The 17,271-nt window shown below is 33.6% G+C and overlaps 1 protein-coding gene across 1 annotated transcript in view; it reads right to left on the reverse strand.

Moving 5' to 3' along the window:
• Positions 1-17,271, reverse strand: part of PTPRD (protein tyrosine phosphatase receptor type D) — a 666,726-nt gene that overhangs the window by 164,048 nt on the left and 485,407 nt on the right. The window contains exons 22-23 of the mRNA XM_053702567.1: positions 10,558-10,599; positions 9,983-10,080 (exon numbers count right to left, since the gene is read on the reverse strand). Coding sequence (XP_053558542.1) covers positions 9,983-10,080; positions 10,558-10,599 — 140 coding nt within the window. The remainder of the gene's footprint in view (positions 1-9,982; positions 10,081-10,557; positions 10,600-17,271) is intronic.

Genomic DNA, 17,271 nt, shown 5'->3' on the forward strand with positions numbered 1-17,271 from the left:
TGCTAATATTTGTATTAAAAGAAATCTACAGAGAGCAGAGTCCCGAGGGCATTAGAGTACTATTGTGCAATTTAAAAAAAAAATACTTCTATTATCTAATATGCTTTGTTTTCTTGGTATCCTTTGTTGTTAAGCACTGGTTTACATACCTGTCCTTAGGCCTCCCCAACAGGCCAGAATTTCAGGATTAGCTTGGATGAGAGCAGGTAAAATTACAATGTTTACTAATCAGCTGATTATTTCACCTGTGCTCCAGTTCAGATATCCTCAAAATGAGGATTTCTGAACTGGAGGACAGGTTTTAAAACCAGTGTTCTAAAGCATACCTAGGCTCAGGAGCAGCAATGCATGAATGGGAGATAGCTGGTGATTGGTTATCAGGAGCAGCAATGCATGAATGGGAGATAGCTGGTGATTGGTTATCAGGAGCAACAATGCATGAATGGGAGATAGCTGGTGATTGGTTATCAGGAGCAGCAATGCATGAATGGGAGCTAGCTGGTGATTGGTTATCAGGAGCAGCAATGCATGAATGGGAGATAGCTGGTGATTGGTTACCAGGAGCAGCAATGCATGAATGGGAGATAGCTGGCGATTGATTATCAGGAGCAGCAATGTATGAATGGGAACTAGTTGGTTATTGCTGGCTGCACACATGCCTCTTGTCATTGGCTCACCAAATGTGTATGGCTAGCTCCCAGTAGTTCATTGCTAGTCCTTCATTGAAGAATACCAAGAAAATTAAGCAAATTTGATAATAGAAGTAAACTGTAAAGTTGTTTAAAATTGAATTTTCTGTCTGAATCATGAATGAAGTTTTGTGTTTCATGACCATTTAATAGCAAGACATCGAGCTGACTGTGAAATGGTTAATGACAAATGTGAAGTAAATATTGTATGTCACTCTTTAGTTGAGGTTGTCACACAGAAGACCATGGGGAACATATCTCAGATTTTTCTTCTTTATTTTTTTAATACTACAAGTATCCATCTTTAATGGATTGTAGTGACAAATGATCACTTTGTAATATTATCAAGATACCACACTTGTTCAATATAGACTTTTGTATTCTGTTAACATCGTCCTAAGGGCTTCACATTTCAGTAAAATACATTACAAAACTATGCAAAGTATGCCAAAAAGTTAAGTAGGCAGAGTCAAACTAGTTTTATTAGGGTCTTAATAGTTTTATTGAAATAGAACTGCGGTGATCTGATCAGCAGCCAATCATTTTGAAATAGGAAATATAAATATAATAGACGTAAGCAAATTTAAACTATTTAGTTCTGAAAGTGAGCTGATAATGCATTAGTTTGCATAAACCAACAACTGAGAAACCAGAATGTATCTTAAAGCTTGAAAAATATGCAATAGTTAGTTGTTTGAAGCAATGATTTGACAGTTCTCCAGTAAATCCCCACTCTCTATCAAGTTAATGTAGCATATAATTAAAACAAATTTGTACAGGTATTAAACACTATGGTATAGGTAAGTACATCTAATTTAATTAACTACAAAACATGTATTATTATTATTATTATTATTATTATTATTATTATTATTATTATTATTAATAAAAGTACAATAAAATAAGGAAGGAACATACTCTACATATAGTTTAGTGTCACATGAATGAATAAATAAATGCAGCAGTTATTGGTAAATCAAGTAAGAGTATGATTCACAAAATCATTTTCTTAAAATTTGTAGGTTTTTTTTTGCCAATAAGAACTATATTTTGGATAATAATTTTCCTTGCCTAACAAGTATTCCCCTTGCTACAATATTCCAAGGCAGTTGAACACTGTGACATGTCAGACATCTTTGTCAACCATTCAGCAGTTCACCAGTGCACTAAGGCATAGCAATGTAAGGATTATACTGGTTTGATAGCATGGGATAAAGGCCAGAAGTTCAACCACTTAACACAAACCTGGCTTGGGATTGATCAAATGCATTTCATGTGTTATCCTTGATTCCCCATTTATTCTTTATGATTTACAAATGGCAAAAACATAAGCATACATGTTTGATATGCAATATGTGCACGGGAGCTAAAGCACTAAGCTTAAATCAAGTAAACACCTTCTTGAAGACATATCTTTCACGTGAGAGAGACCAATAATACATGTGTAGCTATTTTGCATTATAGCATTAAAGGGACACTGAACCCAAGTTTTTTTTCATTCATGATTCAGATAGAGCATGCGATTTTAAGCAACTTTCTAATTGACTCCTATTATTAATGTTTCTTCATTCTCTTGCTATCTTTATTTAAAAAGCAAGAATGTAAGTTTAGAAGTCAGCTCATTTTTGGCTCACAACCTGGGTTGTCCTTACTAATTGGACAGCACCAATAAACAATTGATGTCCAGTACTCTGAACCAAAAATTGGCTGGCTCCTTAGCTTATATGCCTTCTTTTTAAAATAAAGATAACAAAAAAAAATTGATAATAGGAGTAAATTAGAAAGTTGCTTAAAATTGCATGCTCTATTTGAATCATGAAAGAAAAAAATTGGGTTTAGTGTCCCTTTATTGAGTGTACTAAACATTTAGGGCTAGATTAAAGGTGGAGAGCAATTGACAGAGCAGGGTGTGTTTTTTTGTGTAACCTTTCAAAAACAATAACACACAATCTGGTATTACTAGAAGATGGTTATGTATTTTAGCCAAAGCATCTTACCACAACTAAAACTTTTTTTATCATGCCCCATACTTTTAATGGAAAGAGCAGGAACAGCGTTATGAGCCCCCATGTTTTGCTCATAATAAAAGCAATAAGTTAATTGTGCGCAATCCAAAATACAACTGTAAAATGCAGGGCATTTCAAGACATGAACTAAACAATTATTATTAATAATATAGCACAGAACTACATGAAAAACTCAACTACTTGCACGCCATTGACTTAGTACTTCAGCGATATCCGGCATTCATTTTATTGCGCACCCCCATAGAAGCCTGTTATGTGAGAGATTTAGCACACCAGTGCTATCGACATCCAAATGTTAGTGCACTGTAAACTATCACTCAAGTTTTACAAAAATGCAAAAATACAAAAATGCAAAAATAAAAGCACCATTGAATGCACTTAAATGATGTTAACACACAATAGCGCTAATATTGTAATGTAGGCATTAATGAGCAACATTGTAAAAAGATTTTTAGTAGAAACCATGATGCCTGTAAACCTGTCACTATGAAAAAACAAATAATGACACATAGTTTCCCTGACAAAGAAAAGAATGTCAAAGACTGGACCCAGGGACGAAACTACAGGGGGTGCAAAGGTCGCAATTGCGACTGGGCCCCCAAGGGTGGGGGCCCAGCTTCAAATTTTATTTTTATTTTACAATAAAAACGTTGACCTGCCACTTCCTGCACTGATATCATGTGACATGATGCTTCACTAGTGTCTCTGACTACAGGGGTTAGTCTTTCTGTTTTACCCATTGGTGTTTATGTGTGTGTGTGTGTGTATGTGTGTATGTGTGTATGTATGTATGTGACTGTGTGCGTATGTGTGTATGTTTGTGGAACTAGCAAATTACAGACCTTGTTACTACAGCATGGGGGATGGGGTAAACAGTGTCACTATACAGTACCACTATATACAGTACGGGGGGGGCTGGACCATGTCACAGACTACTGTGGTCACTTTATAAAGTACTGGGGTGGGTAGGGTCAGGCCAGCCATCTCACCGGCAGATTACAGACTGTGTCACTGACTCACTATATATAGTACTGGTGGGTTAAACAGTGTCACTATATACAGTAATGGGGGTCAGACCATCTTACAGACTGTGGGCACAGGGTACCTCCTTTTGTAGACATGTAATCTGATTCACATTTTTTTTCTGTGTTAAATGTAAAAAAAAAAGAAAAAAAAGATATGTATCAAATTCACTTTTTTTTGGGGGGGGGGGGGCCCTTCTTAGATTCTTGCACCTGGGCCCTGTGGTTTCTAGTTGCGCCTCTGACTGGACCCTCAAAATTATCTTAAAGTGTAGTGCTGTATATAATACTCTATATTTACACTGACAAAAATACACCAAACTAATTTGCCAAGCAGCATTTAGAGGACGAAAGTCTCTATATAAAATATATCCTGATAAAGTCAATAAAAAGGAATTTGAGTAAACATAATAGCTATGTGTTTGCATTTTAGAATACAATATAGCTACACGTCTTGTTTTTTTAAATTATAGACTTTAATATAAATATGGAAAATTTGTAAAAAAAAAATAAATCAAAATAAAAACAATGGTAATTGTCAAAAAATAAACAATATATTTAACATTTAAATACTACCAATATGCATTAGCATTTCATATCCCTAATTTGTTAATGGGGTGGCACTAGAGTAGTGAATATTGTCCTTACCAATACGAGCCCTACTGATAGTGATAGATTTGAGTTTACTCTCTCTCATTGGATACCCGACTCACACAACCCTAAATAAAGTCTCAGCCTTTCCGCTACTTAAGATTCAAGAGCCTGCAGTTCCACTACTCACTATACACAGGCTCCAAACAGCGCACAATTTATGTATAGCCTGCAATATACAATACCATTTTATATATGTCTATCCACATTTACTACACTCTAATCCCTGTTAGTTGTATAAACTCTAAATTTATGGGATTTATCCCTAATATTGCATGATAATCTCTTATTATATTGACTTAAGTGGTGTTAACCCGCTGGTAAATGCACCGCCAAGGGGCTCAAAATATGACTATCTTGACTAACTAATTTTCCTATATCAATTAGCATATGTGTGGCTAGCTAAATAATAATTAAGATAAGTTTTTATTATTATGAAAAGGAGGATTCAGAAGGCCAGATTTTGTCATTTATCCGTACTTTTATTCTCATCTTTGTTTATGGTTTAATCAAACTTTTGTCATTGCATATACATTGTATTAATTGTATGTTTTCTTTTATGAAAAACCTCAATAAAAGATTATTTAAAAATAAAATATTATATAATGTTATTATATTCATAATAAACTTTATTTGAGTAATTATAGATATTTGAGTTCTTATATTTAAAAATATTGCTTGAAATATAATCTACTATATTCTATAAACCTTAATCTTCTTTACGACATTGTTAAAGTAGTCTCATCTCTAAGGCTGCTTAATTGTTAAGTGTATGTGACTCATCTTTCAATGTGACACAAATTATTCTGCAGTCTTTAATTTTTATTTAATAATATGCAATAAAGCTTTCACTTCTAGTATAGTGAAGAATGGCGTTTCCAAGGCAGGTGCTTTTGGCTTCACTGAATACATTTTGTAGAGCTTTTCATACTAGATAACAAGGAACATAAAACCTCTAGGTAACAAATATTGAGTAAGCAAATATGTGTGGTTATGTGGGCAATAACCCCTTATCAGTAATGTAAATATAACTGTACAAGATCTCGCTGTCAACGCCTAATTATGCTGTAATTGTAATTGGGTTGTTATTGAATCAACACAAATGATATAAATATGAAAAAAATATTCTACATTTAACATGCTATAATTGATGTTTAAAGCAAATTAAAATTGAGTTCAACCTTTCTAGATCTCTAATATTTACTTTTATATTTAAGCCTTTATATGTCTCACTCACAGAACAAAATAAAATCATGCACCTCACCTTTTGAAAAAATGTATTTATCTTTTACTGAACGAGTAATAATAATTACTTCCCTATACAATGTGTTAAAGGGATAGGTGAGTCAATAATAAACTTACATAAATCTGATAGAGTATGTCAATTTAAGGCACTTTTAAATTAAATTCTATTTTCAAATGAACTTTGTTCTCTTGGTATCCATTGTTTAAAAAGAATATGTGCATACCCTACACTACAGGGTGCTAACTGGTGATTGGTACCTGCACACATTTGTCTCTTGTGATTGGCTCACTAGATGTGGTCAGCTAGCTCTCAGTAGTGGATTACTGCTTTTTGGGTTTCATTTCCTTTAAAGTTCATTCAACAGAATTTGATTATTGCATTCATAGGGCACACAGAGAGCAGCTTGTAATATCTAGGTTATTTATCCAGCATACTAGTTAGCACTTCCCATGATAAGTTTTCCATGTGCTAATTTAGCTGTGTGCACAAAATAAGTCTTTGGCTATTAAATTGAGTAATAGCAAATCAAGAGATTTTTATTGTGCAAAGTAGATCACAGCTTAACAGTAGCATAATTAGTAACACTCAACTTGTAATCTGGCCCTAAAGGTTTATAAATTATAATAATAATGAGGAATTACAAACATATCAATTAAAAAATAATTATTATATTTAACCTCTTAAGGACATATGACAGAATTTTTCCGTCATAAAACAATTGAGCAAACTGAAAGCTGTGTCCTTAAAGGGTTAAAGGGATATAAAACTCAAATGTTTGCTTTCATGATTCGATAGAGCATGCAATTTTAAGCAGCTTTCTAATATATTCCTATTATAAATGTAGCCACCAATCAGAAAGTGCTACCCAGGTGCTGAAACTAAAATGACCAGGCTCCTAAGTTTACTTTCCTGCTTTGTCAAATAAAGATACCAAGAGAATGAAGAAAAATTCATAATAGGAGTAAATTAGAACGTTGCTTAAAATGTCATGCTCTATCTGAATCATGAAAGAAAACATTTGGGTTTTATATCCCTTTATGAATTAGATTTATGGTTATGTAAAATTGAACATAAATTATTGGCTACTGAATTGTTTAAATGTGTTAATGGTATTAAGGGTCCAATTTAACAACAGATTGGCAAAGTTTGCTTCCTGTCCGCCTGGCATCACAGCAAATGCTTGTGCAGCCACACCCCCTGCCATCTCACCACCAATTCAGTGAGAACAGGGCTTGTCAATCATACCAATTGGATCAAATTAGGTTGATTTAACTCAGCCACCCTTGCAGTGGAAGAGACGTTAAAGGGACAGTCTAGGCCAAAATAAACTTTCATGATTCAGATAGAGCATGTCATTTTAAACAATTTTCCAATTTACTTTTATCACCAATTTTGCTGTGTTCTCTTGGTATTCTTAGTTGAAAGCTTTTAGTGAGATTGTATTACTGCAGACATTTGATCATTTAGTTAGATTGTATTACTGCAGATATTTGAACATTTAATAGTATTGTATTACTGCAGATATTTGAACATTTAATGGTATTGTATTACTGCAGGTATTTGATCATTTAGTGGTATGGTATTACAGAAGGTGTTTGTTAATTTAGTGAGATTGTATAACTGCAGCTATTTCATCATTTAGTGGTATTGTATTACTGTAGGTATTTGATCATTTAGTGGTATGGTTTTCCAGAAGGTATTTGTTAATTTAGTGAGATTGTATTACTGCAGCTATTTCATCATTTAGTGGTATTGTATTACTGCAGGTATTTGATCATTTAGTGGTATGGTATTACAGAAGGTATTTGTTAATTTAGTGAGATTGTATTACTGCAGCTATTTCATCATTTAGTAGTATTGCATTACTGTAGGTATTTGATTATTTAGTGTTATTGTATTACTGCAAGTATTTGATCATTTAGTGGTATTATAATACTGCAGTTATTTGATCATTTAGTTAAATTGTATTACTGCAGGCATTTGATTATTTAGTGGCACTGTATTACTGCAAATATTTGATCATTTAGTGGCATTTGATCATTTAGTACGATTGTATTACTGCAGGTATTTGATCATTTAGTGCTATTGTAATACTGCAGGCATTTGATCATCTAGTGAGATCGCATTACTGCAGGCATTTGATAATTTAGTTAGATCACATTACTGCAGGTATTTGATAATTTAGTTAGATTGTATTACGTCAGGCATATCTATGATGAAGCTACAGGTTGATATAGGCAAATAACATATACAAATACAGTATTTAACAATGCTTTTACATATTATTCTTATTTTATCAGACACATAACAAACTGTGTGGTTCCAGTTGCACTTTACGCATGAGTCCCATACTTGTCAAAAATATTCAAGGTAAATCACTGGATTAAATATGTATCAGGTTTATTATCTGTCTGATAAAAGTTTCTGTAATAGTTAAAATGAAAATTGCATAGTTCTAATGCAATGCAAACCTGCTAATGTGTTTGAAATCACTAATTTAATTTAGCTGGTAGGAGCATACTTGTGATGATTAGGGTAATGACAGGATGATAGGATGATACTAGTAAGTTTATACTACATTAGGGACACTAATGTAATTAGCAGATCAGAAAGAATGTAATGAACAAATTAAACTTAACAGCATCCATAGTAATGCATTTACTCATCATCACAGTAATAAAGAGGCAGAAAAATAAAAATAAAAAGCAGTCATGAAAGCATATATATAGCCTACTGAAATTAAAATGCAGACATGAAAGCATATATATAGCCTACTGAAATTAAAATGCAGACATGAAAGCATATATATAGCCTACTGAAATTAAAATGCAGACATGAAAGAATATATATAGCCTACTGAAATTAAAATGCAGACATGAAAGCATATATATAGCCTACTGAAATTAAAATGCAGACATGAAAGCATATATATAGCCTACTGAAATTAAAATGCAGACATGAAAGCATATATATAGCCTACTGAAATTAAAATGCAGACATGAAAGCATATATATAGCCTACTGAAATTAAAATGCAGACATGAAAGAATATACACACACACACACACAAACACATACATACAAACGTGTTGTATTTCGCTAGTTAGAAAATACATCTTTACTGCTTCACTAATTGTCAATGATCCTCTGCAATGTCTTACTAGTCTTTTACTAGCTGAAATGAAACTACAGATATATGTACCTGCCTAAACACAAAATACAAATGCTGCTATCAATAGAAAGTAACATTGGGTAAAGCCCTTATTTCTATTAAGTTGAATCTTTACAGTTTGAAGACAACACCACCCAGACTTCTTCCTTGATTGGCCCAAACTGACTTCCCAGGCACTTCACATCTGTATACATGAATATTAGTCCAGCCAAACGTTTTAATTAAAATTGATCTCTATTTGTATGCAATAAGGTCCAACATTTCAATATCACAAGGAGATTTTAGTCATGCTTAGAACCATGGCTAAGATCTCATTGTGAGATAAAAAAATAACGCATTGTATCCAAAAGGTCAGTTTTAATTAAAAGGTCTGCCTGGACTGATATTTTTATTCCTATTAAGAGCAGCAGCCAAACAATTATTAAAGTGTCACAATTTACCAATTTACCAATTTTAATATGCTTCCCCTTTTTTTTAAACTGAAGATCACTTTCTTAAAGGGACAGTAAAGTCAAAACTAAACTTTCATGATTCAGATAGGGCATGCAATTTTAAACAACTTTCCAATTTACTTTTATCATCAAATTTGCTTTGCTCCCTTGGTGGTATTTTTGAAAAGCTAAACCTAGCTAGGCTCAAACTGATTTCTAAACAGTTGAAAACCGCCTCCTAGCTCAGAGCATTTTGAAAGTTTTTCACAGTTAGACTGTGCTAGTTCACATGTGTCATATAGATAACATTGTGCTCACTCCCGTGAAGTTATTTAGGAGTCTTCACTGATTGACTACACTGCATGTCTGTCAAAGGCACTTAGATAAGGAGGCTGTCTGCAAAGGCTTAGATACAAGGTAATCACAGAGGTAAAAAGCATATTAATATAACTGTGTTGGTTATGCAAAAACGGGGAATGGGTAATAAAGGGATCATCTATCTTTTTAAATAAGAAATTTTTTGGTGTAGACTGTCCCTTTAAACCTTATGTGGATACATCAATAACTCATCAACTAATTCACAAATATGAATAACATATCCTTCATCAACATCAACTTCAGTAATAATATCCTCATACCTAAAATAATAACTAAGCACAGCATGGCTATCAGGATGGAATTTCTATTTCCTTCCTTTTCGACTGTTTTGATACTTATATCATTATAACAAAGTGAAAAACATTACCTCGTATTCTTGTGAAAACTTTAGATTATCATTAGCTTTCAATCGTTCAATGTTATCTGCAAGTTCCAGGATAGGAATGGGAGGGTGACTGGCCATACCTATTTTAAAAGAAGCGAAAGAAATAAGTTAACGATTAAGACCTGCTTAGTTTCTTATAATACATCTGAAAACAGATAAATGAGAAGCACTGTGCATGTAGTCAATATGTTTTATGTGTCAGAGGCAGGCAGAAAGCTTGGCTACTCAAAGCAGGACATGCTTTGGAAATATGAGTTCTGGAGTATGAAGCGTTTTCAAGCATGTTCCCAAAAATAAAGACACCTAGTGTGAGAAGAGGATGTTATTGTGCAATGAGTTAATGAGGTTAGCTGAATATACGTGATAACATTAGGATTTAGGTACATTTTAAGCATCAATTCAAACTCTTTGTTCAGCACTGTACAATATGGCAACTGCTGGATTAGATGGCAAGAAGAACTAAAAAGCCTACAACTTAAAAAGTTCCTAAAAGAGAAGGTAGTGACTTTTTTAAGTAGGAACATAAAATGATTAATGCATAATTAAGCAAAACTAACTTGAAGAATGAAGGTTACCAGGGTAACCGGAAACATCTGAACCTGCAATGGAAATGGCGGTAATAAATTAAACATAAAAAATAAATTAAATAATCTCTAATGTGTCATGAAAAATCTAATGGTTATTAAAACCTGTTTATTTCCCCCCAATAAAATTAAGAAAGCTACATAACGGGACTTTTTGCTGTAATCATTTTCTTTCCTTTAATGTGTTCCCAATGATTAATTTTATTTGTTTGAGTGTACTAAGTTGTTTACAATAGCTCCTTACCCTTGATTTTTTAAATTATAATATATCAGTAATGGTTATAGAAAAGCCATGTAAACAAGAATGTTTAGAAGTAACCACGCTCCCAGTGAGGTGGGGTTTGGGCAGATAGGTATTAAATTATGTATTTTCCAACTTACTCTCTAAGGGGCCGATTCTATAAAATGTGCTGGTCTAGATGTTGTTTTCATGCCAGCACTCACAGGGGAATTCTATAAAAAAAGGGCTGTCCCTGTGAGTCCCAAGATGTCTCCCATGCAAATAATGAGAGCTCTCTGCTAGGTAAAATTTTGCAATGGAGGGCAGAGGGGGAAACCAGCTTGTTTTAAAACGTATTGTGCTTACTAAAAATGAAGCCGTTTTCAGTGCACTGTACCTTAAATTTGCTGTAATTTTTGTATGTATAGGTTTTCCTTTCCGAATAAATGTTTTGAGTATTTTAGTGAAAAGCTGCCACTTTTAATTGGCAGAAAAAAAACAGTAAGAACTGTAGTGCCAAAATGTTTCCAGCATTACTTTGGGATTTGAGAGAACATTTCATATATGCCCATGGAATGGCCATTTTACGGAAGAACAACTATTACACTTTTAAGTACACATTTCTTTTTTCCACATTCAGTGTACTTAAATTACAATTTATGCTGTATATAGTTAATACCATTTATTCATGTATAAGTTAACTACCAATGTTATGTTTTTGATAAAATAACATTTTTGGTAAACAATTTGGTTACAATTTTTTATGCAACTTAACAATACAATTTTTCCATACGTATTTATGAGTGAATGGTTAATTTACTCATTTTGTATGATTTTAAAATTACGATTTTCATTGTGTAGTTTTGTAATTTGTGCATCTCCTTCCCATACAAAAATGCAGGTTACACTCCTTAGTGAGACACCCTGTTTTCAGGGTAAAAAGTGGCTTCACAGAATTCCACCAGGGAAATAGGATTGACGAGCATTCTTATAGAATCTTAAAGGGACACTCAGGTCAAATTAAACTTTAATAATTCAGATAGAGCATGCAATTTTAGGGTAAATTGAGATAAAGATGGATGATTTTGTGTAAATAATACAAAGATAAGCTAAGGTCTACTCTCCCTGCAAGCTTAGCCTATTTTATTGGGGTGTGGTTTCAATTAACAGAAACAGCTATTTCATATTCAAAAATAAACCCAAAGAAGCAAGTTCCTATAAATGTTATACTATGCAGCTTGTATAACAATTCATTGGAAAGGGAAAACAGTTTAACAGAGTCTTTAAATGCAGATTGGGGTAATTTTTTGAAGCAAAGAGGTAATGAAGACTCATCACAATGTTTGATGGACTGAAATGTCTGGTCATCTTAATATTTTGTTATTGCTTTAAAAAAAAAATATTAGCTCTATCTCATAAAGATGCAGAGAGGTTCAAAAGCACCATGGATGAGTGTGCAACACAAGTATAAAAATGTTGCATGCACCATTGTAAGACAAACAGTTGAGGGAAACAGATTTGAACAGTTGAAACAAATGCTTCAAAAATGTTTTCACAGCTAGTAGATTGTAGAGATAGGGTTTATGGCCTTTGCAAAAAAAAAAAAAAAAAAGACCAAGAAACAGTAAATGTCTCGGTCAGTTATGTTCTGAGCGCAACCCCTGAAAAATACCTACAATCTACTTAAGGTGTAAACATCTTTGTCATTAAAAGAACTGAGTTATTAGGAAGAGAACATGATATGTGGGGGTGGGGGGGGACTATATCAGCAAACAAGCTGGGGGTATCTTTATTCATATCTAGCTTTAAATGTCATCATTTATTACTTGAGTTGACAATTTTACAATTTATATCAGCTGCTTTTCTGCATTTCTTTGAGTAATCATATATTTATTTTAAAGAGTTTTATGCAAAATGTATTATCTGTGTTCACCACTGAAACTGTTCATTGATCTATTAATAGAAAAGAGAAATTATTTAGAATTTAGCCATTAGGCTTCAGTTCTATATTCATTTCCCTTCAACTATGCTGTTCTGTATGGCTTTGCTGAATAAAATCCACATTGCAAATTAAATGGATGAATAGAGAATTTGTATTTTAATTTTACTCATAATTATTTAATTAAAACATAAAGCAAATATTGAGTAAGAATTTTATTACACCAGGTTATAAATTATTTAGAATGTGGATCTCCATTTACAATTATGTTCCCACATTTCTACTAAAAAATGTAACTTATTAGATTGGCACTATACGTTTTTATTGTCGTTAAAATTTAAAGGGACATTTTAAAGGCTTTACTCAGCTGTCTAAATGAGTGGGCAGTTAAACATGATGATGGCGTGAACAGCGCACAGCTGGTTTATGATTCTGAATTAACATACCCCAAGGAATTGTAGACAGATTGCAGAGGAGACCATTAATGGATTAAGGGGGCTTAAACTGGAATCCATGGTACATAGATTTCGTCAAGATATAAGCAAGTATGTTAGAAAATATGTTCTAACAAGATATATTTTCTCTCTTATATTTAAAGTGCTGTACAGCTGTCAGACTATAAGATTTATGAAAAATGTAAATAAAATTCGTAAAGTGTATGTACTAAAGCGTTGTCATTGGTCGTCCTAGATGTGCGCACCTCCTGTAATACAATGTAGGTCTACTGCTATTAGCGAATAAAAATACTTATAAAAATGAAAATAAGAGGCTTACATAGATCAGTACAAGCCTTTCAGCTTGTAAAATGCAAATTGTTATTTGAAATCTGAAATTGACTTATAGTGATTTTTACAATACAGACATCTATGATTAAAGATATTTAATTCTTGTTTTAATTTGGTTTGTGAAACAAATGGGTGCTGATAATAAAAATCCAGTCCTGATCCAGATTAAGCACTCCTCTCAAAATGCATGTGTGTGCGAAAAGTCAACACGAGACAGTAGACTACCCCCAAAAAATAAAATACTTATATGGGTCGGTGTAAAAAATAAATAAAAAATAAAAATATATTTAAATAAAACAAAATCAGAGACAAAGATGTTTAGACCTTTTTGAGCGAATCGTGGGAGAGAGCTATTATCATATAAAGACTGAGTGGTAGTTTGGCTAGAGAGGGAGGACACAGAGCCAATCAGTGAGGAGTATGGGGCTGAATTACTGTTCAAAGCTGTAAAGAGGAAAAAGCCAGTTGGAGATGGGAAACAGATTAGTAATAGTTTGGAATAAACATATTCGCAAAGACATGAACATAACATAATCTGCAGACATGCAAACAAACAAAAGCTTCACAAACAGTATATGGGAGTTTATTTGTTCAGAAAAAAAGAGTGTTAAAGGGACAGTCAAGTCCAAAAAAACTTTCATGATTCAAATAGTGCATGTAATTTTAAACAACTTTCCATTTTACTTTTATCACCAATTTTGCTTTGCTCTCTTGGTAGTCTTAGTTGAAAGTTAAACCTAGGAGGTTCATATGCTAATTTCTTAGACCTTGAAGGCTGCCTCTAATCCAAATGCATATTGACAGTTTTTCATCAATAGAGGGCGTTAGTTCATGTGTTTCATATAGATAACAATGAGCTCATGCACGTGAATTTACAGAGGAGTGAGCACTGATTGGCTAAAATGCAAGTCTGTCAAAAGAACTGAAATAATGGGGCAGTCTGCAGAGGCTTAAACACAAGGTAATTACAGAGGTAAAATGTGTATTATTATAACTGTATTGGTTATGCAAAACAGAGGAATGGGTAATTAAGGGATTATCTATCTTTTAAAACAACAACAAGTCTGTTGACTGTCTCTTTAATACTTGAAGAACAAATAATTTTATTATCTTGAAAAAAAATGTTGTGATCATTAAAAAAAAAATGTACATTAAAGCGATATAAACCCCAAACTTCTTCTTTCATGATTCAGATAGAGTATACATGTTTAATCACCTTTCCAGTTTATTTCTATTATCAAATTTGCTTCATTCTCTTTGTAAAGTTTGTTAAAGGAGCAGCAATGCAATACTGGCAGCCAATGACAAAAGGCATATGTGTACAGCCACCAATCTACAGCTAGCTCCCAGTAGTGCATTGCTGTTCCTGAGCCAACAATAGGTATGATTGTTTTTAACAAAGGATACTAAGAGACTGAAGCAAATCAGATGATATAAGTAAATTGGGAAAAATATTAAATTGCATGCTTTATTTGAATCATAAAAGTTTAATTTTTACTTTACTGTCTCTTTAAACTAAAAAATATGCATATCAAAGATAATTATTTATTTAGTTTAATATATAAAGTATATTTCAAATATTTATCTCAGTGCCTAATAATGACAATTCCCACAGGTATTCTGGTGGATACTCAGGGACTGATAATGTTCTCCGCTCTTGTAAGCTGATCTAAGAGGGCTTATCAGTACTGCGAGGTACCTCAAAGAATTTTAAAAAGTCAAATGATATTTTGAGAGCTGTTTATCTTATTATGCACTAGGCGATAAGCCTGCCCAGAGGGCAGTCTATGTTTAAAAAATCCAAACCCCCCAAGCAAATTTTACTAAAAATAAAAAATGTAAAATTACAGGAAAAAATAAACAAAGCTACCCAAAATAAAAAAATTAAACCTAAACTAATACCCCTATAAAAATAAAAAATCCCCCCCAAATAAAAACACCCCCTAATCTAATAGTGCAGAGTGGTCTTCCCTGATGCGCGAATCCGAAGTGACGGTCCTCAGCGGCGGTTCTTAGCAGCAGTCCTCAGCGGCGGCGATCCTCAGCGAAGTGGATGCTCCTCTTCATCCGATCTCTGGCGTACACTAAAAATGAATGGAAGGTACTGCAATCAATTTTGGGTACCTTGCATTCGTATTGGCTGAAATTTTGAAATCAGCCAATAGGATTAGAGCTACTAAAATCCTATTGGCTGTTCAAATCAGCCAATAAGATTTCAGTAGCTCTTGTCCTATTGGCTGATTTCAAAATTTCAGCCAATAGGAATGCAAGGTACCCCAATAAATATGGGGTACCTTGTATTCAATCTTCACATGAAAAGGAGCCTCCACGCCGCTGAGGACCACCGCCGCTGAGGAGCCGTGCATCGGGGAAGCCAGCTCTGCACCTCTGCTCTGTGCTGCCTTTGCTCCGGATGAAGATAGAAGATGATGGAGCCACCTGGAAGAAGAGCTTCTCCGCCGGACTTTAGGAATAGTGAGTACCTATTTGGGGCTAAGTTTTAGGATTTTATTTTATATATTTTTTTTATTTTTAAGATTAGAGATTTAATGGGCTGTAAAAGAGCTGAATGCCCTTTTAAGGGCAATGCCCATACATATGCCCCTTTAGGGGCAATGGGTAGTTTAGGTTTTTTAGTATTAAGTTTTATTATTTTGCAGGGTTTGGTGGGTGGGGGTTTTTCACTGTTAGGGGGGACTTAGTATTTTTTAAACGTAAAGGAGCTGTTTAACTTAGGACAATGCCCTACAAAAGGACCTTTTTAAGGGCTATTGGTAGTTTAGTTTAGATTAGGGGTGTTTTTATTTGGTGGGGCTGTTTTATTTTCATAGGGATTAACATTTATTTTTTTATTTTGGATAATTTTGTTTATTTTTTTCTGTAATGTTAGACTTTTTATTTTTTGTAATGTTAGATAAATGTTTTGTAATTTAATGTTAGGATATTTTATTTAAGTGTAATTTAGTAGTAATTGGGGTTAATTTAGGGGCTTAGTAATTAAATTACATCTAGATTACAAGTTTTGCGTTCGTGTCTTAACGCAGAAAAAATGGTAATTTCAGCATTAAAACAGCACCTCAGCCATTACAAGTCTTGTCGCTATAGCTATACCGCAAGCCTTTTAGCCTGTAACGCAACGTCAGTCCCAAACTCGTAAAAGTGACGTTTATTCATGGGACTTCCATAGCGCAGCCATTACAAGTTTTGCGGTGAGGCTAAAAAGCTTGCGTTGCAGCCTATACCGACACGATCCGTTCCGCAATCTAAAAGCAGTAGTTATGAGTTTTAAGCTACAAAACTGTTACAAAAAAAACTCATAACTAAAGTTTTACAAAGTACACTAAACACCCATAAACCACCTATTAACCCCTAAACCGAGCCCTCCCGCATCGCAAACACTATAATAAACGTATTAACCCCTAATCTGCCGCTCCCAACATTGCCGCCACTAATAAAATTTATTAACCCCTATTCCGCCACTCCCCGACATCGCCGCCACTATACTAAAGTTATTAACCCCTAAACCACCGCCCTCCCACATCGCAAACACTATATATTATTAACCTCTAATCTGCCATCTGCCCACATCGCCTCCACTATACTAAAGTTATTAACCCCTAATTACGCTGCCAAAAAATTACAAACTATATAATTACAAAAAAATAAAAAAGACTAAATTACAAAAAATAACAAACAAAATTATCAAAAATAAATAAGAATTACACCTAATCTAATAGCCCTAT

Source organism: Bombina bombina, chromosome 2 (genome assembly GCF_027579735.1).
Source record: "Bombina bombina isolate aBomBom1 chromosome 2, aBomBom1.pri, whole genome shotgun sequence".
NCBI lineage: Eukaryota > Metazoa > Chordata > Amphibia > Anura > Bombinatoridae > Bombina > Bombina bombina.